Below are 24,464 nucleotides of genomic sequence, written 5' to 3'. Positions count from 1 at the left end.
TGTTGGTGACGTCACGCCGGAGGGAATGAATGAAGCGTCATCTTTCAGGAGCAGCTTCTGCAGCGCGAGGCCTCACTGTACGCGCAAACACGTTCGTTAGACAGACCTAATTGCATTCAGTGACCTCCAAAACACAACATATACAGACAAGACCATGTGGAGCGGCTGTGCGGTGGGTTTCGTGCTGGTGTCTTGTGTTTTCTGCGCGTCGGTGTGCGCGGACGGGCTGGTGAATGAGGACGTGAAGCGCACGCTGGACCTGAGCTCGCACCTCGCGAAGATCACGGCGGAGATCCAGCTCGCGAACCACGGAGCCGCGCGCGTCAGTAGCTTGACGCTCGCGCTGGAAGCCGAGCTCGCGCCGCACCTCGCCTTCATCGGTGCATCCGTGAGTCAATTAAATATGAAATCCATTGCGACTTTGACCTGTAGACAAAGCTAACTAGCTATCACGACTGAAGGACTCTGTTTTACATCGTGCTGTTACATTTCCCGTGCACAACTAACTCATTCGGATTAGTTTGTGCTCATTTATTTATGATGCATTATTTTTTAACTGTATTTTTTTTAGCACAGACACAATGGTTAGTGCAACCGGTAACCTGACCTAGCCAAATAATTCTGCTAAATTTGCAGTTTTTTGACGAACACTTAATCAGCGTAGTTAAGATGTAATGCTGGTTCAAATCAGTATTTTAAATGAATTATAATATGATGCACTTAGCGTTATTGGGGTGTTTTTAATGTAGTAGTTGGCATTAGCAGTGAGTGTTGAGTGCACTTCCGCTTTGCTCTGTCAGGGCCAGCGTGACACGTAAGCTGTGGATGCACAGCTCACTTCCGTGCTCTCTCTCTCTACTGCAGTACTGTCCAGAGTCACTTGGTTTCTTGGTTTAATTAAAGCATTGGTTTCTCGTGTTTAAAAGTGTGCATAATCAGTTTTTGACAGGCACTGGATCCACACATCAAGCGCTCATTTGCAGGCAGCTGACATTGACCTGTAGACAAAGGGCTTGGATTTAGGGTTATGGATGGATTTGCCCTGTTTTTCTTACATTAGGATGCATGTTAAGTTGTTCTGGTTTTAAGGCAAGTTTTTATCTTCACCAGGTAAAGGGGGAGGAAGAGGAGGACGAAAGCCTGGAGCTGAAAGAGACAACTCTTCACGGCCAAAGGTAAAACTAGTAGTGTTAGACTGTTCAGTGTGACAAAAAAAAAAAAAAAATATATATATATATATATATATATATATATATATATTTGAATAAGTGCTATCTCTGGACACAAATGAGCGATCAACTTCAAACTATGCACCAGTTTCTAGTTTTTCTTTTGGTCTTATCATGTTCACGGGGAAGTCGTGGCCTAATGGTTAGAGAGTCGGACTCCCAATCGAAAGGTTGTGAGTTCGAGTCCCGGGCCGGCAGGAATTGTGGGTGGGGGGAGTGCATGTACAGTTCTCTCTCCACCTTCAATACCACGACTTAGGTGCCCTTGAGCAAGGCATCGAACCCCCAACTGCTCCCTGGGCGCCGCAGCATAAATGGCTGCCCACTGCTCCGGGTGTGTGCTCACAGTGTGTGTGTGTGTTCACTGCTCTGTGTGTGTGCATTTCGGATGGGTTAAATGCAGAGCACAAATTCTGAGTATGGGTCACCGTACTTGGCTGAATGTCACTTCACACTTCACACTTCACTGTACACACTATATGTAAAATTAACATTGCCTGGTCTTTATCCGAGGAAAAAGTGATTTCCAGTGCACACTATTTTTATTTTTTTCAAATAGCACAAGTGGCTTCTAGAATAAGCACAAACTGCTGTGTTTAGCTTTAATTTGAGCAGAATATTGCAATGGAGACCACTAAACTTTCAAATGTTTTCAACATGCATGTTTTTCTTTTCTTTTTTCCCCCCCTCAAGTGCAGAGAGAGCAAGTGCACGTGGTTGCCAGGTTGAGAAGATTAAGTAAAACACTGTGCATCAAATGCGTGTATTTAAGAGAGCCGCTCTGATTGGGGGATATGACCCTTTGAGATCACAATAACGATAAAAAAGTGATTAATCATGCAGTGGTCTGTAGGCATCAGATAAAGCATTGTGTGTTGCTGTTTTCTTTTGCTTGGAGGTGTTTATGTGTGCATATATTATTTACAGCTCAACGTTTTTGTGGTCCCTTTCTGCAGGGGTAAATTCTTCGAGGCACAGTTACCGTCGTCTCTCGCTCCGGGTGCTAAGCTGCGGGTGAAGGTTGAGACCGTGTTCAGTCACGTGCTGAAACCCTTCCCCTCTCACATCACGCAGGCCGAGCAACAGCTGGTGGTCTTCCAGGGGAACCACTACCTGTACTCCCCGTACCCCACCCGCTCCCAGATCACCCGCGTCCGCCTGGCCTCCAAAACCGTGGAGAGCTACACCAAGCTGGGCAACCCCACCAAGAGCGAGGAGTCAATCGAATATGGACCGTTCAAAGACGTTCCTCCCTTCAGCCAGGTGAATGACCATAATAACCACTGTGTTGTACTGTATGTTTACATGATGATAATATTATCATTACCTGGTAATTATGGAAATCATTTACAGAATGTTTGGGGTCAGTCATAGATTTCTCTTCTGCTCACCAAAGCTCTTTAATGAATCAATTAATATTATTATTATTATTATTTAAATAATTTCTGTGATCAAAGCTGAATTTTCAGCATCATTTCAGTCTTAAGTGTCACATGATCCTTCTGAAATCATTCTTATATGCTATGTTACTGCTCAAGAAACATTTATAATTGCTGCTTAATCTTTTTGCGAAAAACAAACAAACTTTTTTTCTTTAATTGGAAGTTTGAAAGAACAGCATTTATTTTAAATATAATTTTTTGTCACATTAATATCTTTTACTGTCACTTTTGACTAGTGGCTGACCGATATATCGGCCGATATTTGGCATTTTTCAAATATCTGCATCAGCTGATAAGTTTTTCTGTTTCACAATATTGCGCCGATGTGTTTGAAGCAGGCCTTTTATTTTGACGGCGCTGAGAAAGGCAGCCCCTGAGTGAACACAGTGCTCACACTCTCTCGTTTACTATCGTTCTAATACGGATAGAAGTCTGTCTAATAATCAGAACGGTTGACCAAAGGAATTAATGTATGCAAAAAGTATTATAACGATTGCTTTTATATTATTAGTAATAGAAAGGGAAACATTATAATATTTTCTTGTTTGCAGTCAGCATTAAGCAAATATGCATTTATATCATTTAAACAAACCTTTGAATTGCTAATGAACATTTAATTTCACAAACCTTGCAATCGTAGTTGAATCCAGCTGTGAGATCTTGTGAAGTCTGCACTTTTGTCCAGCATGATCGTGTGTTCTCTGTGTGACGGTCGGTCTGAGTGAATTTAATGCTTTAAACTATAAACTTGTGATTTCAAATTATGCTGTGCTTCATGCATTTGCCCGCTGTCATATTCATTTAATCTTTTCTGTGTGCTGTATGTTAAAATGAGTGTTACTCTGGCTTTATTTGGAAAATATGATTCCCAATGCACACAAACTTCCCAGAATACTGAGTGCCCTGTTAGTTAGTGTTTACCGTATTTTCCAGACTATAAGCCGCACTTTTTTTTCATAGTTTGGCTGGTCCTGCGACTTATAGTCAGGTGCGACTTATTTATCAAACTTAATTTGACATGAACCGAGAGAAATGAACCAATAGAAAACATTACTGTCTCCAGCCGCGAGAGGGCGCTCTATGCTGCTCAGTGCTCCTGTAGCCTACACTGAAAACATAGAGCGCCCTCTCGCGGCTCTAGACGGTAATGTTTTCTCTTGGTCCTTGGTTCTAAATAAATGTGACATATAAAGCCCTTTCACACATACAGACTTTTCTGGAAAATTACCGGTAAATTGCCGTAAAGAGATCATGTGTGAACAGGATCTTTTAAAAAATACCGGTAAATTCGTTCCGGCAATTTACCAGTTTGAGAAGTTGTAACATTACCAGTAAATTGCCGGAATTCTGCTCTGTGTGAACACGGAAGGAAAATTACCGGTATGAGCACGTACGAGTTCAGAATGCGGTGACGTAAGACGTCTACTCCGGGCCAATCATAACAATGTGCATTCACGCTCCGTTTAAGAAAATTAAATAAATGTCAAACAACTGAAGCGACAGTGAAATTAAAGCGCTTCTCCTTATCCGGGCGGATGAAGAAATTTGTCGTCATCTGAGAGGAACTGTTAGTGATGCAGTGACGTATGATAAAATAACTGTTAACTGTTTCCAAGAGCAATGCATTCACAGGACAAAGTCAGGTCATCAATAAACTGAAAACATTGCGTCTTAATATCTAAAAAATAAACGACCATCGCAAACGAAGTAGTAGTGGAAGTATTTCTTGTTCCTATTATGAGTTTTTTTCGATCTATTTGAGGATCCTGCTACTCCACAAATCCTGTAGCTCTAAACCAGTGGATCTCAACACACGACCCACCATGCCGAACACAATAAAAAAAAATAAAAACTTTAAGTTTTACAACTTATTTTAGTTTGTACTTAGGGAAAAACACATAGGGTACAAACGAGAAGTCGGAGCAGTGAAGAAGAGTGCTGGACATTCGGCATCAACTTTCGGTTTGCCCCGCAACTCACTTGAAGATGTTCAGCCCGTCTTTTTTCCCTATACTCCCAAAACAGCTTGTACTGTTTCAGCTATTAAAATAGTTCAGTTTTGTATGTTTGGAGCAGTTTTTGATCGTTAAACAGGCCTATAGGTTTTGTTTTTAAAGTAACAAGCGGCCAGCACAGAGAGGGAGAGTTGATCATAGCCTATGTTTGATCAGTTTAGCCTTCTCAAATCATCACGAATTGTCTAAAATAAAATCTAAAGATATAAAACAGTTCAAGCATGTAACGATGTTTTAACGTTAAACCCATATAAATGTACACTATATCGAATATTTTGTGCGGAAAGTGCAAGATAAAGCACGCTTTTTTGGGACACATGGGTGCCAGCGAGATAATAATATAAAATAAAGAAAATAAACATGCTTTCTGCCGTCTCGTCTTGAACAGGAGCGCTTACAAAAATAAACCGAAACTCAGCGAATACATGCCTCACAGACATGATAAATATATCTGTAGAAAGCTTTAAATTACTATTTAACGAAATAATAAAAAACAAACAAACAAAAAAACTTTCATTACAATCATAATCCGTATAGAAGGCGCGTCTAATAAGGAGATGACAAGTCAGGCAACTTCATCCTTGGGACACAGACTCAGAAAACACTAGTTTATTAGTAAATAATTCAAATATATTTTTACCATTTCCCTCTGTCACATTCATGGTAATTACTTTTTTCCGGTACTTTGCAAAATATTTTTTGAACGCAGAACTGTTTATCTGCGCTGATAGACTATTTGATATTAATTTGGATCAGGATATAGTCTATATTTGTGAACGCACCTTTCCTGCGATGTCGCGCGTCTTACAGACAGCAATTTACAATCGCAACTTCATTGGGCTATTAATCCTTTCAAGACGAATTTCACTAAATTGTCAGCTCCCTACAGCATCAGGTGTTTTATTAATGGTGAGTATAATTATTTAAACCAGTCGTCTATTACGATGTCTCTGTAACAAAAGCAGTTGCATGAATACTAAAGTTTGAAACAAAAATGAAACCATCAACAGAAATACTGAACACGTATTACCCTCCGTGTTTAAAAATACAAGCGCAGCTGTTTAGAGATTAATGACGTCACATAATTTACCGGTATTTTGGAATGGATGACGGAATGTCGTTGACAGCGCATTTTTTAATTTACTGGTAAAGTCGTTCCGGTAATTTTACGGCAATTTACTGGTATTACTGTGTGAAAGAGGCTATAGTCCAGTGCGACTTGTTTTTTTTCCTCGTCATGACGTATTTTTGGACTGATGCGACTTATACTTAGGTACGACTTATAGTCCTTTTTAATTATAGTTTTATTAAATGTTTATTTGTGAAAAATACTTTGTCATCTAAGGTATGTTTATTTTACAAGTGTATTTGTTTAATTTCTTAAATATTAAAATTAATAAAAAAAAAATATATATATATATATCGGCTATTGTCCCCCCTGCTTTCCATGATATCGGTTTCGGCTGTCAAAAAACAACATCGGTCGATTACTACTTTTGACCAATTTAATGCTTTCATTTTTATTCTGAATTAACTTTTTCAAAAGAAAAAAAAATCTTACTGACCTCATTTTTAAATGGCAGTGTGTAACATTTTGAAAACCGCTGGTTTGTAGGATGAGATGAAGATCCACTATGAGAACAACACACCGTTCCTCACCATCAGCAGCATCACTCGCACCATCGAGGTTTCTCACTGGGGCAACATCGCTGTGGAGGAAACCATCGACCTGAGACACACCGGTGCTCACCTGAAGGGGCCTTTCTCACGCTACGATTACCAGAGACAGTCTGACAGCGGTATCTCATCAGTCAAATCTTTCAAGGTGTCCTAACTCTCTCTTAATTGTATTCATTCTTTAAAATGCAAAATGACAGCTGGTCAAACATACTCGCTCATCTGAAGGTGGCGTCCCAGTAGCCGACTCTAAACAATTCCATTTTGGTCAGAGCTATTATTATTATTAAATTATTTTCCATCACATGAAGCTTAAATGAAGCTTTAAAGCAGATTAAGTAGAAGAAACTCTCATTGTGTCTTCCTGCAGACCATCCTCCCGGCCTCTGCTCAGGACGTGTATTACCGCGATGAGATCGGGAACATCTCCACCTCTCACCTCCAAGTTCTAGATGATTCCGTAGAGGTTGAAATCCGTCCCCGTTTCCCGCTGTTCGGTGGCTGGAAAACGCATTACATCATTGGTTATAATCTTCCCAGCTATGAATATCTCTACAATCTCGGTGGGTGTCTGGTATCAGGTTAACAGATTCAAAACATTTCCTATTAAATTAAACCCTTTATAATGGCATGCATCCTTTTTGTCCTTTAGGAGATCAGTATGCCCTGAAAATGCGTCTGGTGGATCATATCTATGATGACCAGGTTATTGACCAGCTGACTGTGAAACTGATCCTTCCTGAAGGAGCCAGGTCAGCATCTGATATGCTTTAGCATGAGCATATCTCACAATCAGATTCATCAGGTTTGAAGTGATGATTTAATGGTACTCTTGTTCTCCCCAGAAATATCCAGGTGGACACTCCCTACCCCATCAGCCGCAGTCAGGACGAGCTGCATTACACTTACCTGGACACCTTCGGCAGGCCTGTGCTGGTGGCCACCAAGAACAATCTGGTGGAGCAGCACATTCAGGATGTTGTGGTAAGATAAGACTTGAACAGAAACCTCGCACCTGAAAGTGGGGAACATTTAACTGTTCATGCGGTAGATTGCCTGGGGGAAGAAGCTGTTCTTGTGCCTGACTGTCCTGGTATTTGCAGCTCTGAAGCCCCGGCCAGATGGCAAAAGTTCAAGGAAGTTTTCCTTCCCGAAAACTGTTCTCCGGAATCACAAATGCTTCGGAAAACACCAGATTTCATAGTTAATGAATTACAGTCATTCGTAAATCGGAAGCATGTGCACACTCACAATTAGTGTGACTTACTATGTAAGTTATGTGTCCAGGAATGCTGTGGAATCTTCTGGAATCCCTTCTCAGGTTTGGCTCCAGTGTATTGCAAAAAAATATAAAAATAAAAGTGTGTTCATTTAAAGCATTTTTAGCCAGCTTAACAAAATGCCAGATGCACTTCTGAAAATTGCAAGTTGGTGGCACTTGAGAATGTGTTGGTGGCACAGGGTTTTTCCAGCCGAGTAGCTTTTTTTTGCTATGATTTGTAATATTCACGGCAGTTATGTATTACTAGCATCTCATTTTGAAGAGCATTACTGATTATTAATAAGCAGTAACCAGCAACTTCTCCATTATTGATCAGTCATTGTACACATACAATGGTTGGTCGGTGTGGTATTTGTCCCGCCACCCCTCAATTAAATGGACAGCTGGGTAAAAAAAGTGATAAGTGATGAGCACTGCGTTTTACCCAAAGTTGAACTTGTGAAATATTATTATGGTTGTGCATTTAACCTTAGTTTGTCAAAAAAAAAACGAAACTGATGTTTACACACCATTTGCATGTAGTTGGAACCAGCTGTACATTATTTTAAATAGTTTTTCTTACCAACTAAATATTTTGAATATACAAACATTTTAATGCAGTATGGGTGCATTTGCTCAGTAGCTCAGATTTTTCCAGTGGATCTGAAGTGCACGTAAAGTTGTTACAAAGTGCCAAACATGCAAAGTCAGCGAAAGCGTGCTTGTTCAAAAAGGGAACCAACTGCGTAACCCCAAAAGTGAGCATTAACTGTCTTTCTGGTTAGGTTCACTACAACTTCAACAAGATCCTGATGCTGCAGGAGCCTTTGTTAGTGGTGGGAGTGTTCTACATCCTCTTTTTCACCGTCATCATCTACGTGCGCCTCGACTTCTCCATCACAAAGGTGCGTCTGGAGTACACCGTGTTGTTGAAGTGACTGAAGGTGTCCCATTGTGAACGAAGCTGTCTGTTTCCTCCGTTAGGATCCAGCAGCAGAGGTGCGCATGAAGGTGGCCTCCATCACCGAGCAGGTCCTGACTCTGGTGAACAAGCGTCTCGGTCTGTACCGCCACATGGACGAGGTTGTGAACCGCTACAAGCAGTCCCGCGATAACGGAGCACTGAACAGCGGCCGCAAGACCCTGGAGGCGGAGCACCGCACCCTCACCAATGACATCAGTGCATTACAAGCCCGTCTCAAAGCAGAGGGCTCCGATCTGGCCGAAAAAGTAAAGCATAGCTTTTAACGTGTTCCCAAAATATCACCGCGAGCTCTAAATGTTTTCCGTCTCTCCGTCTGCAGGTTGGTGAGATCCAGAAGCTGGACGGCCAGCTGAAGGATCTGGTGAGCAGATCCTCTCAGGAGGCCGAGCGCCTGGTGGCCGGGAAGGTGAAGAAGGACACCTACATCGACTCTGATAAAGCCCTGTCGGGCAAGAGGCAAGAGTTTGTCAGCCGCATCGATAGCCTTCTGGATGCCTTGTAAGTCAAACATCAGAAATCCAGTCTCCAGTGGGCCTTGAAACAGTCCCTGCCCTCCGAAACCGTCTCCTGCACTCAGACTGGACTGACAGACCAATAGTGTACACTCACAAACAATGTGTGTCATTCTGTGAACATCATGTTTGGGCCTTCGTGGGACGTGAAAGTGATTTTTGCGGGATGTGCATGTTGTTTTGTGTTGCTGAATGTGTGTGATTGGGAGAGGGTTTTATGTGTGTACTCGGATGCAGAATCTTTTTTCTTTTGTTTGTTTTAGTTTCAAGTTTCTGAATGTCTAATGCAGTCTTCATTCACACAATCCAGCTGACAGGTTCCTTTTAATATTCATTTGCAGTTTTGGAGTTGGGTTTGAATTGAAATTGGCTCACCTGACACCTGAAAAACATCTGCACTTATTGTTAACCCCCCCCCACCCCCCACCCCCAAAAAAAAGCAAGAGACTAGAAGAGAATAGAAAATGATCTGCCCTGTCCTAAACATGATTATGGGACATCAGATGCTGAAATGGTTGCCACTGATTTTCTCATGGTTGTAAATTTTCAATTGGGGTTTTTTCATGTTTTCTTGTGATTTTTTTTTTTTTTTTTTTTTTTTTTTTTTTTTTTTTGTAAATGATGCATTTAATTTCTACAGTGAAATGGCATGAATGAGATAGATTTTTGTACGCCAAGGGTAAATGTGACCAATTTTGATGGTGAAACGTTTTCGGTCCATGAATAAATAAGGTGGGAAACCAGACCTGTGATGTGAATTTATTTTATTTTTTACCAAAAATATATATATATAATTTCTACTTCAGGCCATAAGACACTTGACATCTTAACTAAAAAAAAAAAAAGCTTCTATAATCACTGTCATTGTTTCCATAAATAACATTTTCCCATTAAACATAAAATATCTGTGCTGTGTCTTGTTCCTAAGCAAAACTGCAAGCATGAATAATGTTTTGGGATGTAAGAAATTGACACTTGAATACTTTGCAACACAACAGATCATAAAGTTTATTTGGTACTTTTACAGTGTAACTTTTGGTTGTTTATGCATGTAATAGATGAGCCACAATATTTTTATTACTTTTTAAATATTGCTGCTACAGTGTCAGAAGATCCCTCTCTCTCTCTCTCTCTCTCTCTCTCTCTCTCTCTATATATATATATATATATATATATATATATATATATATATATAAAGCTGTATAATTACTGTGTAATAAACCCCTTTTTTCAAAAAACTCCCAGTTACCAACCAGGGGTGCGTTTCCCGTACAACGACGTAGCTCGCAGATTAACCACCATAGTACGATGCATCGTTATGAAAACCATAGACATATAAATAACTAGACGCCTCATTGGCCGCTCTGAGCCGTTGCTGCGATACGTCAACGCGTCCGCCATGTTAGTGAGGGCAAGACTGAATTAGCATGAACTAACAATGAATAACTATTTTAATTAACAAAGATGAATAAATACAGTAATACATGTACTGTTCATTGTTTGTTCATGTTAATTAATGGATTAACTAACATTAATGGACCATGATTCTAAAGTGTTTCCACTTAATCTTTGCTTTAGCTCCATCACTAATCTAGACAGTCAAAGTGCTCACTGTACATGTTGTGCTCATAACACCATTTAGTTTATGATATAAACGTAAATAAGAATTCATTTAAACTTTGAATTTTTATAAAGTCTCAGCTTTTACTGCTAACTACGTTAGCGATATCGCTATTATTAATAGTCTGACACTAGCGGTTAATTAAGCTGTCAACATAATGTTAAAAATGACCGAAAAACATCGAGAAATAACGGTTGAGTCTTACCTATGAAAGATAACACCCCGAGATCTGTTTTTATTATCGTGTGACGGTTTGTAGATGCCCAAGCTGCAGATGAGTCAGGTATGTTTTCTTCTGTCCTGATGTGAGAGTTATGAGAGTTGCCCGATCCAATATGGCGGCGACGTTGACGTGCGGTCGAGCGGCCAATGAGGCGTCTAGGTATTTATATGTCTATGGGTTTTTTTCTTTTACTGTATGGGTTTGAGCAGTCGTTCTTCTTCTTCTTCTTCGATCTAATGGCTGACTGGAGACATGAGCACATACCGCCACCTACAGTATTTTGGTTTTATTTCCTCTTTTATTCGACTCGAATTACGCTTTTGAAATGACGTTACGTAGGAGTCGAATAATAACGAATCATTCGTTTGTTCTGCAATACATTATACACACACACACGGAGTTAAAATGTGTTATTTTCTGATCCCAAAGTCATTAATTTCACAATTTCAGATAAATACTATTTCTTATGTAATATTGATAGGCTACTTAACCACAATTGAAAAAAGATGGGTTTTGAAAAACTGTGATGTACTGTTGTGTATTGCTTATTTTGCTCAATCTTTCCTATTTATGTCTTCTTGCCATTCTGACTTGTTAATGAAAATGACACGAAAACCCAAATTTTCAAAGCTTGAAACTGCAGTTCTTTTCAAGGAGGTGGAAAATAGTAAAGTCCAGCTATTTTCAAAGCTGAAAAATAGCATCACAAATGCTGACAAAAATAAAATCTGTGCAGAAATCACTCAAAAAATAAACGATGCTAGCTATGGATATGGACAAAGCCCAGACGAAGTCAGAAATAAGTGGAGGGACTTTGCAAGTGTGACAAAACAGAGGGCTGTGGCATGTAAGAGGGAAGCAAACAAGACTGATGGGGTATCAGTTCAGTTCCTCCTGTCCCTACAGAGGAAGAGACAGTTTTGGCCATCCCGGGGCCTGTTGCAATGGAAGGATCCTTGGAGATATAGATACATGTGCATCATCCAGGCCTTTGCCTACAAAGTCCAGGCCTCCAACATCAGGCCCTCTCCAGTCTGGCCCTCCAACATCAGGCTTCACATCTTCAGAGGGCAATAAGAAGAAACAACGCTTTAAATTCAGTTGTTAGCTACACTCCATTATTATGCTGTTGGAAATTTATGGAGGTGGTGGGTGATGGCCTGATGGGTGGGTGATGGAAGCACACATGACTCTTTTGTGTGGGCCACTTCTGCAGTTTGCAGGTGGCTGAAGAGGGTGCATGGCTTTGGTGATAGCTGGCTGCTGGAGACATGTCCTCTTCGCCCATACGTCCTGTCACCTGTGCAGCATCCAGCCACCACTGCAGTTTAAACCATTTGTTTAATCTGACATAATTTCTGTTAAATATTTGGTTTCTTTGCCGATATGCATTAAATGAATACTTAAAAACATAAAAAAAACTTTTGCAAACAGTGTATACTGTCTCTCTCTCTCTCTCTCTCTCTCTCTCTCTCTATAGGCCTATATATATATATATGTGTGTATTCACACACAAACACATTTGTAGAGAGTATTCTATATTCTAATTCTGTAAAAACAACAAAATCACTCACTTATTTATAAAAAATTGTGTTACTTTATTTAGGTACATTCATTCAAAATTAAAAATGAAACATTAATTTACTATAAAAATACTGTGATTTGAGTGTTAACATTTAATATAAGTGAAAACCTCTAACACACTGTTTTACCAATATTGTTATATGAGACATATGTATTTTGTAATGTTTTTACAAAGATAACTCACTTGACAAACTCACCGTTTCTTCGCACAAACGAAACAATGGCGGCGTTCCAATCGGCAAGATTAATGCTTTCAGAGGGCACTTCGAAGGGAGAATAATCGCGAGGGTCACGCTGCTATATAGTTTCAAACTGAATTTGTAATAATAATAATAAAGGCGAATTATGTAATAAATTTAAACCACAACTTTAATTATTTTAAATCACTCAAAGTGGATAGTGAAATCTTCTAAAGGAATAGGGCATAGGGTCGATAACTGTGAATAGAACACAGCCCAGGTGCGGCGCAATCAACGACGTCGACACATCAAACTAACACTGAACTATGCCTCTAACCACAGGTGGAGAGCTGTCGTTCCAACGACACAAGTTTGCGATGCAGTTTGCGAATGTTCGTTTTAACTATGGTTTCGGGAAACACCGAATCGTTGAACTACGTTGGTAACGACGGAACTTGCGACCATAGTTGGCTAACGATGCTTTTGGGAAACGCACCCCTGGTCTGTTTAGAATTCGCATATTCCCAAAACGTATTATTATTCTTGCTTTTTGATATTGTAGCTCAAATGGTTTGGTCTGCTGGTGACAGAAACGCAGACTCCCTTTACTGAGTTTGCATGTTATGACCACAGGAGGGCACTATTAGCATGTGTACAGCCGAGGCCAGGAGTTTTGAGAATGACACAAATATTAATTTTCACAAAGTCTGCCGTCTCAGTTTTTTATGATGGCAGTTTGCATATACTCCAGAATGTTATGAAGAGCGGTCAGATCCCTCTTCGCCATGAAAATGTACATAATCCCAAAAACATTTCCGCCATCTTGCCACAAAAGGACCAGCAGACATCATGTCAGTGTTTCTCTCAGATCTCTCTGTCATGCCGAGACCATTCATGGGTTGCTTCTCACCCAAGGCAGTGGACTCACTTACAGTTTTGCCTAAGAGCACAGACATGAATAAAGAATGGTAGAAAAACATCTTTTCCCAACCATCCAACGACAGTTTGGTAAGGTACAATGCCTATTCTAAAATACTGGAGCACCTTGCCATAAGGCAAAAGTGATAACTAAGCGGCTCGGGGAACAAAACAGCGAAAAACTGCCCAGACCTGTGCTCAGTCCTCAAGACAAACAAAAACCCTCAAACAATCTCCAAACATTGATTTTTCAAGAATGGGCTGCTATCTGTCAGGATGTGGCACCGAAGTTGATTGACAGCATCCCAGCGCGAATTGAATAGTCAATAAGTCAATGCAAAAACTTATTGTAATAGTTAATAAAAGCCTTATGAAATTTTCAATTATACTTCAGTGTATCATAGTAACATCTGACAAAAATATCTAAAAACACTGTAGCAGCAGACTTTGTGAAAATGAATATTTGTCATTCTCCAAACTTTTGGCCATGGCTGAGAACATACTGGAGCTATCTCAGCCTGAATCTAAACCATGGGCTATATTAGCCCTAGTTAACATTTGAACCCCTCTGATGTACAAAGTAAGGGGGGAAAACCAATGTCATTACACAGCTGTTAGTAGCAATACGTTGGGTTTGACCACTGCATACAGGGGCGGAGTTGACCATTTTCACACTATTTTATAGCTCTGTGTCATTAAAATGACCGTCCTACAAAGTGCTTCTATACAGGACTAGACCATCGTGTCCAGGATCCAGTTCTCAGCCAAACCCAAGAAGCTGGTGAAGGCCAACCTGAGGTCATCACCTTCATGAGGTCATCACTGGTCAGCACAGGGCCATTTCCTGTGCCGAAATAACAATGTCTCCATGATAACGTAGACATATTGTATATGCTGTACAATAATCATTCTGAAAATACACACTGGAGGGAAACCAAGACAATGTCTGTTAGCACTGATGCTTAGAGCGACCGGACCCTTACAATGGCACGCACTCTGTGTTTGTGGTTAGTGTTTCACAGCGGAGGGTGGGAAACCCTGCCAAACGCTCATTCTCACACATTCACAGAAAAAATGCTGTCGAAATGGCTTTTGTGAAAGTCAAGGGCATGTGTGAATGCTGAACAGAACACACAAACAGAAACGTTTCTAGTATAGTTATATACATGTGTTTTTTTTTAATGTACATTACACATTCCTGCTATAGATTTTATGTTTACAGCTACAGAACTTGATAACATCTGTCAGTACATTAGTTTGGGTCATACTGAAGTGAGAGTATTCTGTTGCACATGGGCAATAATGACATTACTGTGCATGTACTGATTTTGTAATTATTTTTTATTTTTTTTACCATTAAAAAGTTTGGGGTCAGTACTACTTATATAATTTTTGTTTTTAAGAAATACTTTTTTTTTTTTTTTAGACAGATCACAGTTTCCACAAACTATTTTTAACATTGATAATAATAAGAAATGAGCAGTAAAACAGCATAGAATGATTTCTGAAGAATCATGTGACACTGAAATCTGGAGCGATGATGCTGAAAATTCAGCTTTGCATCACAGGAATAAATTACGGTAACACCTTACTTGAAGCTTTTCTAAATAATGCACTATAAAAGTATTTTAAATGAATTAATTATGCCTTGTAATACATCATGTGATCTTGAGAACAACTGTAACCACAGTTATAATACATTAAAACTATTTTCTATTAATTGTTACACCTTTAAAATGCACATGTATGTATTAACATACATTTAGGGACACAAAAAACAAACAATTTCAGGTGTAACAAGGAATCTGCTAATATTATAATGCATTTGAAACTTTAATTATCATTGTGTTACATTGTACATCATGATTTCCCTTATAATGCATTATACATACAGACTTCATGATATAGCGCAGCCTCTCATACCTTACAGCTTAAAGAAACAACTTTTCATCACACATCTTGATTTGGAGGCAAATGTCAGGTATTTGACATCATAAGCCCGTGCACGCAGACACGTAGGGTTGTTACAGGTGAAGCCCCTCCATCAGTGCTTCATCTAGAACATACAGTACAGCTCCTGCCAAAGCTGCGGTTTAGCTGTTGATCAGACCGGAGCTTAAATTCTGTTTGAAACCGGAATCCAGCAGCAGTACTGTATCCTGATGTGGTGCACAATGAAAGTTGAGATGCAGAGAAAGAGAGGTGGATGTGAGGTGTTGGGGGATGTGGAGGGTGGAGGATGGGTGCACATGCGATCCAAGCTGAAGAGTTCAATGACAGTTTCTCAAAGCCCAGGCAGAAAGCTCAAGATGCCCAAGAAGACTCCTGCACCAAACAAAGAGTCCCAACTTGGCTGGTGTTCATCAATGATAGAGTGCCCACAATAGAGGCGAGTGTGAGGTGGTCCCGGGCCCCAGGACTGTACTGACCCGCCGCTGATTGATTGTGCCGGCCCGGGCTCACCTGCAGCCCCTGCACACACACACACACACACACACACACACACACACACACACGTCCTGACAGCCTGCAGAGAGACCCGTCAGTGTCAGAGAACAATATCCTGCACTGTGCAGCTTGCAACTGAGCACGCTCATAAATCACCACGGTGACAGAGACACCGCCCTCACTGTCCGCACTCCATGACACGCGCGCGCGCGCACACACGCGCGCGCACACACACACACACACACTCTGTCAGAAAACCTCAAGCAGTGCAACTACATGAAAGGAGTGTTTTTGAAAGGTTACATTGTGGCACCTGGCTTGGGCCGGCAAAGAGGAATATTCTGCTTATTAACCGTGTCCTCTCAGAACAACTGTGTTATTATTTGAAGCATCCTAGTCCTGGGTGCTGATTGGTTAACACAGCACTCCATTTACTAACAGAAAACACCTGTTTACTTGAATCATCTATGACATGAATCGGCTCCAGCCCCTGAGTCCGCTCCAGTGTCGGCTCCAGCCTCTGAGTCCGCTCCAGAGATGGCTCCAGCCCGAGTCAGCTCCAGCCCCTTTCATCAAAATGTAATCATTTGCCCCTGAAACCAACCACTTGTTTTTTTCTGCCCCTATCACCAGATTCAGATTTTTACATTTGACGTCAACCAGCAACTTATTGCACAAAAGGTTACATAAAATCCTTAAAATCTAGCATGGAAATTATTTATTATTTACACCAATAGTTCACTATACAAAGCATATAATAGTTGGTTCAAACCATCATCGATGCAATTCTATTTCTTATTAATTGCTCATGTTTTCTTTTGCATAGTTTTGCTTTGCACATTGTTGAAGATGAAAGCTTCTGTCATGAGAAAGAAATATGAATTTGTGGCAAAACACCTTAGAGTTTGGAAAGACAGTGTTTGATATCAACAGAAAAGTTATGGGATTTTCAGTTACACTCGTTTTTAAGGTGTCCTTGTTATACATGCTCTTACTATAATATTAATAGTAAATTATGCATAACTACAAGCAACTAACCCTAAACCTGTAAGTCCATTTTTTAATTAATATCACTCAGTACTTGTTTGTGCAAATACACTATAGCCAGGACACCTCAAAATAGTGTGTAACCAGATTTTCAATTGTATTTTAAAGATTGATAAGCCTAATTTTCTATGCTAAGTATACGCAATTATGTGATTAGCTACATTCAGCATTGTTTATCCTCTACTATCTGTGACAGTGTCAGACAGACCTGCTAGTTAAGAGTCACTACTTAAACATTTTTTTCCAAATCGAACAATTCTAAAAAAATCCTAAGAAAGTCCCGCCTAGATTTAAACACATCCCATCTTCATCCCACTACAGATGAAAAATGGGTTGCATTTCTGCATGACTACTTTATATTCAGCTTTCAATAGCCATTTTAACTGATTACAATTTTCCTTTGGATAAGATTGGAATTAGAATTGAATAAATATATGCATTTTTAATATTATAAATATATTTAATATAATTTTATATCACATGAATATAATATTATAAATATTACATAAATACGGTTTTAAAACTCGGTGGTCAGTGAGAATTTTTAATGTTGTAGTAGTCTCTTGCTCAGTAAAGCTGATTTATTTGTTAATACAGCCAAATAGTTATACTGTAAAATACTATTACAATGTAATAATTGAATTTAATTTAATAACTGTTTACTATTTTTAATAGGTTTTATAATATAATTTATTCCTGTCTGAGAGACACAGGCACTGGCCCGTCCAGCGGTCATTGCACACTGACCGAGCTTTAGTTCGAGAGAGCAGGATGAAAGGTGAGCGGTGCCCTGTGCAGGTGCCAGGTGTGATCACGGCGGTAAAAGACGAGGGACGGCAGGAACAGAGGGACACAAAGGACCGGTCTGTTTCCTCCTCACAGCTGCAGCGGGTGGAGAGGAGTCCGGCTGACGGATAGACAGACACAACAGGGGAAGAGAGGGAGAGCTCTGACGGTGATCCTTCAAACGCAGGACTGGGTCCTGGGTGACGAGAGACACATTCTTTCTAAAAGAAGTTGAGGGCAGGCGGAAGAAAGAGGAAGATAGAAAAGAGTAATGCTGCCTGTGTCTCTAGATGTTCAGCTGAGAATAATCTATACAGTGGCTTCAAAAACAACATTCAAAAAATATCAGGACAGTAGTACCAGTTTTTTTTATTTTTTTTACTTTCATGTAAAGACAGTGTGTATGGTTTCATAATAGACATGTGTTAATCATAGTCTAATCCTTTTGCTCTCCGCTTCATTTGTGTTACTGTTGTCCAGAGCTCCAGCTAAGACCCCCTGATCTCTGCCACATGGCATCCCATCAAAGCACCTCCACCCTGGGCTCTGAGAAGGAGTCAGCCCCCTGTTTCATCTCTGGAGGAAGCATGCCTGTATCGGATCCCTGTCTAATGTTTTTTTCATGAGTGTGTAAGTGTTATTCTTTGTCTCAGCATGACTCCAAAAATAGCTTCAACCCAGCTCCCAGTCAAAATACTTCAGGACACAACAACAACACACACACACACACACACACACATTAGTTTTTGTGAAAAGTGGGTTCATCCCATAGGCGTAATGGTTTTTATACTGTACAAACTGTTTATTCTATGGCCCTTCACCAACACTACACCTAACCCTAACCCTCACAGGAAACTTTGTGCATTTTTACTTTCTCAAAAAAACTCATTCTGTATGATTTATAAGCGTTTTGAAAAATGGGGACATGGGTTATGTCCTCATAAGTCACCCTCTCCTTGTAATACCTGTGTCATACCCATGTCATTAATTATACAGAGTTGTGTCCTGATATGACACACATACACACACACACACACACACACACACACACACACACAGATATAAGTTGGTACATATTTGACTCTTTCTGAATGTCTTCACAACCATAACCATCTGTGTGCATGCAATAATACACACTTATAGTCACACAAACTTGGACAGATTATTGGTAGGGCAAGGTCACTTCCCATTGGCCGCAAGTCTAACCTTCTGTTTTCCAGGGCAGCTTTTTTCCGCTACTCGACTGCTGATAGGAAACTTAGATAGTCTGCTGAGCTCAGTACAGACAAAAGGACTTTTCCTTCTCACCTCCCCAGACACTTCACGACATCTTTCCATGACCTCTCTTCATACTCTCTCTCTCCTTATCCCTTTTTCTATCCTGCGCTTCGGCGTTAACTATTTGCCCTCTACCTGTCAGAGCGGAGCGTGGAGGTGAGGCCAGGTGTACTCCCCACCGGCACGTGATCAAGCCTGAGGTTTGGAGTGTTTGACAGATAGGAAGTGACCTCCTGTGCCGGCTGCTTCCCATCTCACTCTTTATTTAACCCTCCACCAGGTTGTGTGTCAGACCGCCGGTCATGCTGTCCTCTAACATCTGAAATTCACTTCCACCTGCACCAGCCTGAGAACACACAAAGCTCTTTACTGAGAAGAAAAGCTCACACTGATCTACATGCTCAACCTCTATTATTTATTAATACCGAAAATAACATATAATTTATCATTTGACCTGCTTTTGACCAGTCTATGGGACAAAGAGGCAAGAGGCAGCATGTCAGCATAAGCTTTGTTTTAGATGTTTCTCCTAAAATGACTTTTTATGTCATTTACATCACAGTTACGAATAGATCATATTAATTTAAATGGTAGAAATCCAGTTTTTGACCTCAGAATAAAGCACTTTCCCTCTGTGCGTGGCTGTGGGGACGAGCAGTTTTGTGGTGCTTGGGATTCTGTATATTTAATCAAAACCAAATATTGCCACATTGATGGGCCAAGAAGGTGTAATTATTCAAATAACACATAGTTTCATTTGAAAATGTAAAAAAACTAATTATAACCATAAAGTGTTCTTCAAGTGTAATATTTCTGTAAACGTTAAGGACAGAAAAATTTACATTTACATAGAATCACACAATCACAAACTTTAGTGCTAAATTATGAACACCTACAAACAGTTATTAATACTAAACAGTTATTGCCGGTGATTTTTATTTTCATTACACCATGACAAAATCAGTATACAGTGCTTAAAGTTCTATATAGAGGTCATGATAACAGAAAATAAGGAGTCATAGCTGAACGTAGATCAATGCTGGGAGATTGTAGTGGTTTTGGAAGGATGAGTGCAGACTGGAATGCTGGGCTGAGAGTGAGCTGGACATGCGTTAGTGGACGGTCAGGGAAGGGAAGAGAACCCGCGAGCTGGAGCCAGTTAAGAGGAATATCAGGAAACTCCCCACCCTCCCACAGTCAGGACCACCCCTCCCAGCGCCCTCTTCCTGCCAAAACTTAGCACACTTCCTCTGCAGCTTTTGGGATTCCCACCTGGGACATTCCATCCATGATATGCGCCTCATGCTCTCCCTCTCTCTCTTTCATTTTGTGTTTGATTTACAAAATGTAGACTACACCTAACTGTGATTTTCCACTCTTCCCTTTGCGTGGTTTACTCCTGGTTTTCAAATATTCATAACTAATTATTTATTATTACTTTTGCATATTACTCCCTCTGCAGTGTGCGAATAATTCTATGAGTTTGTAAATTCCTGTCAGTAATTTTCGCGGTTTAAGTTGGTTTAGCACAACGCAGGTTGTCATTTGGCGCCCTTTTAACATGCGGCTAACAAGGTTTTACTCTCGAAAAACATAAATAAGATTTCTTTCTTTTGTGATTTGTAACTTGTATTCTAACTGTTGTAGTACTGAAACTTTGCATATACTTTAAACGCTCTCAATCTTTTGTTTTGACCATTCCACCCTAACAACCCCCTATAATTGGCATCCTGTCCCTCTGGTCCCAAAAGCATTGTGGGAGCTGAAAACATTGCACTCTGACCACTAGAGGTCACCATATCACAAAGCAAAACGGTTCGATGCATATAATCACTCATTCCGTTCAGTGCGAGCTGCTTGTATTTTTACAACATAAAACGGGTGATGTAGACAGTTCCCACACAACAACAACAACAAATAAAGGAAGCCATAATCCTGATGAAATTACCTAAATGAAATGACACAGGAGCGAATGTAATGAGAATGAATATGCAGGAAGGGTGAAAATACAAGGTTTCGTGACTTTGTCTTTGACCTTTCTCGGAAAACGAGCTAATCCTGGGGTATAATAGACTCTGGGGCTGATATGGAAAACGGCTGCTCCGTTATCTGAGTTGCTGTGGAGACCATCAGAGAGCGCGCGCCCGGTGAAGATGCCGCTTTATTAAAAGGGGAGTTTGTACATATTGGAAAAAGGCGCTTTTTGACACAAGTGTCACTGCACGTGCACAGCGTCCCCCTCTAGACTGGAAATGGAAACCTGTCTCTTTTCTCTAAAATAACAAAATTCACCTCGAGCACGGTTAAGCTAGAAATTCATTCTTTTGAGCAGAATGGGCCTCTCAGAGATCAGTGCTGAACTCCAGCATCTTCTCCAAACTAGAAATAATCAGTTCAGCCTTCGAGTTAATGAACTGCCCACTTGTTCATTTAATAAAACAATATAACAGAGTATTTCTGAATTGGAAAAACGGCTATTTCAAAATTCAACAACTACAACAACGACAATATCCTAATCTCTTATAAAAACGTGAAACACTGTAGGCTAATAAATGGTTTTGTTAATTATAATATTTTTGTTTCCATTTAACGTAACGCGATGATGTCTTTCATTTCTATTTTTTTAATAATACTGGTTTATGTAGGCCTATTTTCCGATTGTTTTTTTTTTTTTTGATCAGAAAATATTCACTTTGTCACCACTTTCAATTTACTATAAAAAATTAAGACAGAGGTTGTTTTTAGTTGGTTGCGTTTTTTATGTTTTCTGTTAACGCGGGAAATTTTAAAATGAATTTGAACTGATGATTTTTCAAATTCTTCTCAACCATTATTACGTCTACGCTTTCAGGACACGCGGTTTTAATGGAATGAACTCAGGCGTTCGTTCATTAGTGAGGAAACGAGATCACCGCTGTTTTAAAGCCTAATGGACGAGCTGATATTCAGTTACAAGACAGCTTCTGTAGATAACTAAGTCTAGAACTACTGAGGAGAGCAGTTTCCACTGAAACTAAAGTGATTTCTGACTAAAAGCTTAGAAATGTTTCATATTTTTATTTTCTTTAAGTGACTCTCACATACAAATGATATAGCCTACACTTGTGACATGTTCTTTATATGGTCGTAATTATATGAAAATGTTTTTAATCTAATTCTATTATTGGTTTCATAATTAGTCATTTACACAGTAGGCTATTGCAAAGCCATATAGACAGTGCCAAGTGTTTCCAGCTGTCTGCCTTTCAATTAATTTATAGGACTATTGATTTTATTTCCCAAAAGAAAGACGTGAAAGGGAGCGTTACGATGCTGCTGATATCCGCTGGATAAAGAAAGCAAAACAAGTGTTTGGATGAAACAAGCTAATTTCACAACTAATTCAACACGTAACAGATCTAATGACAAGACAGAATAATCAGGCAGATAGCTATCAACAGTAGCGCTACATTATGAATGATAGGCTACTGGCTGCATTGATATGTTAAGCGCGTGTACCTCGGCCCGTCCAATGAACTCGCTTAAAACTGGCCTGAACACGTTAAATGTGTAAATATTTCTCCTTCGGGTAGTCTATCTGTCTTTATCACCCCTGCGATCTTCCCCCTCAAATGATGCATTAGATGCATTGAATGTATTTGTTGTGGCGCTTTGAAAGGCGGTGATAATCTGGGGGAGAGAGATAAGAAACACCAATTTATTCAGCGCCACTTTGGACCCTGTTTCCAGCCTCGCTCGGTCCTGACACCTCCAGCGGTAAGCTGATAACGATTAGGCCATTTATTATCTTCACAAAGAACAAAGATTGCCTCACGCCGATGAAATATTACCCCCTGTAATAATCGGAAGGAGATGGCCCTGGCATCTGATGCATGCATATATAAATAATAACTTTAGAGCCCTTTAAAAAAAAGTTATGAAAACAAAAATGAAAAATAGAGACAAACCAGCACAAATAATTTGATAATCAAATAAGTTAAAACATATTTTGCAAGTCTACCAGAAAACTGAGTGTGAAATAAATGCATATATTCCATAAGAATAGGCTATAGGCTATGTCTTTGCCTTTCACTATTCAGTGAAAGGCAAAGACTTTACTTTGACGCAGTGAGAACTCCGAGACGGCTCTACTGCGCCTTTGATGGACAACGTGAAATGGAAATGTCACCGTGTCTGCCACAGCATGCTGCTGCAAGGAGCAGCCGAGCTTAACAGTCGCCTTTATTAGTCTACAGAAGGTTTTTTTTTTAATGCGCTGGAGATGCAAGCTCGAGACTGATACGTGCTTATCTCGCACGCATCATGAGTGAGCATCTTCTTCTGGTCAGATTGCAAAGCTCCTTTAAACCCAGCAGCTACTGCTCTTAACGTTTTAACATGACAATAGATGCATTAATTAGATGTTTAATAAAACCGCACACGCTAAATTCATATTTCTTTTTATAATCAAATATATTTTTACATTTTATAATAGTAGCCTAATAATAATTATTATTATAGACTAATTATAATTGTAATAATAATGTCAGGGTTTCCTAGAATTTATTTAAGTTAATGGTGACAAAATAATGTTCCCGATGTTAATGGTAGTATTATTTTTCTTGGTTTTCGATTTAAAATGAACGGGAGATTTAGATTGTCAAGTCGAAAGAAGCAATATCACAGCCTTCCTTATCTTTCCTCGTCGTTTACTATTTTAACTTTTAATAATTAAAGAGTGTGCATCTAATAGGACAATGTTAGTTGCATTTAGCGGACAAAAACTAACATTTCATAGCTCAGATTATTGCAGAACATTTAGAGATGTTTCTTCCGTGATATAGCTAACAACTAGAAATGTAAGAAATATTATTTTGCCATAGGCTGCTTAATAAGACATGATTAAGTTGGCTATGAAAAGACATGCCAACTCATGTCATGACACTATCCAAAGTGATAAGACCGATAAAAGCACTAAATGGCAACCGATAAACATTCTTCTTTCTAACGTTGCACTCGCCGGAAACTCAGTCAACGAGTAGCTAAATACTTGTCTTTTTTTATCTGTTTTTCCATCATTACTGATAAGTGCAAGACAAAGGGAAAGCCAAGGATTTTTTAGAATTTTGATTTTATCATAGGCTAATTCTAGGCCCGCTATTTCACCATGGTAGCAACTAAAGGAGCAGGAGTTTCTGATTTGACTGACTTGAATCTTTCACCGCTCGTGGTCTCTTGAATGTATACAAAACAATAGCTGGTATTGGACATTGTTATTTT

General features: G+C 39.7%; 2 protein-coding genes across 2 annotated transcripts in view; one reads left to right on the top strand and one right to left on the bottom strand.

The window, feature by feature from the left end:
• The window catches only part of LOC132119277 (calcium/calmodulin-dependent protein kinase type 1-like), a 497,060-nt gene that overhangs the window by 92,234 nt on the left and 380,362 nt on the right, over positions 1-24,464 (bottom strand). The gene's annotated exons all lie outside the window — the stretch shown is intronic.
• On the top strand, positions 16-9,536 carry LOC132119269 (dolichyl-diphosphooligosaccharide--protein glycosyltransferase subunit 1-like). The gene is made up of 10 exons (XM_059529089.1): positions 16-388; positions 1,111-1,175; positions 2,186-2,492; positions 6,302-6,511; positions 6,734-6,926; positions 7,016-7,115; positions 7,209-7,347; positions 8,410-8,529; positions 8,609-8,854; positions 8,929-9,536. The coding sequence occupies exons 1-10, from the start codon at positions 155-157 to the stop codon at positions 9,109-9,111; spliced, it is 1,797 nt and encodes a 598-aa protein (XP_059385072.1). The 5' UTR covers positions 16-154; the 3' UTR covers positions 9,112-9,536.

Source organism: Carassius carassius, chromosome 38, assembly GCF_963082965.1.
Source record: "Carassius carassius chromosome 38, fCarCar2.1, whole genome shotgun sequence".
Classification (NCBI taxonomy): domain Eukaryota; kingdom Metazoa; phylum Chordata; class Actinopteri; order Cypriniformes; family Cyprinidae; genus Carassius; species Carassius carassius.
Note: the sequence above shows the minus strand (reverse complement) of the source record. Positions and strands in the feature narration are given on the sequence as shown.

What these genes read in the sequence shown, in the direction of transcription:
- LOC132119269 (XM_059529089.1), top strand. Translation starts at nt 155, where the DNA reads ATGTGGAGCGGCTGTGCGGTGGGTTTCGTGCTGGTGTCTTGTGTTTTC. An exon ending in ACAACTCTTCACGGCCAAAG is followed by an intron (nt 1,176 to 2,185) that starts GTAAAACTAGTA and finishes CCCTTTCTGCAG; the next exon opens with GGGTAAATTCTTCGAGGCAC. An exon ending in ATCCTTCCTGAAGGAGCCAG is followed by an intron (nt 7,116 to 7,208) that starts GTCAGCATCTGA and finishes TGTTCTCCCCAG; the next exon opens with AAATATCCAGGTGGACACTC.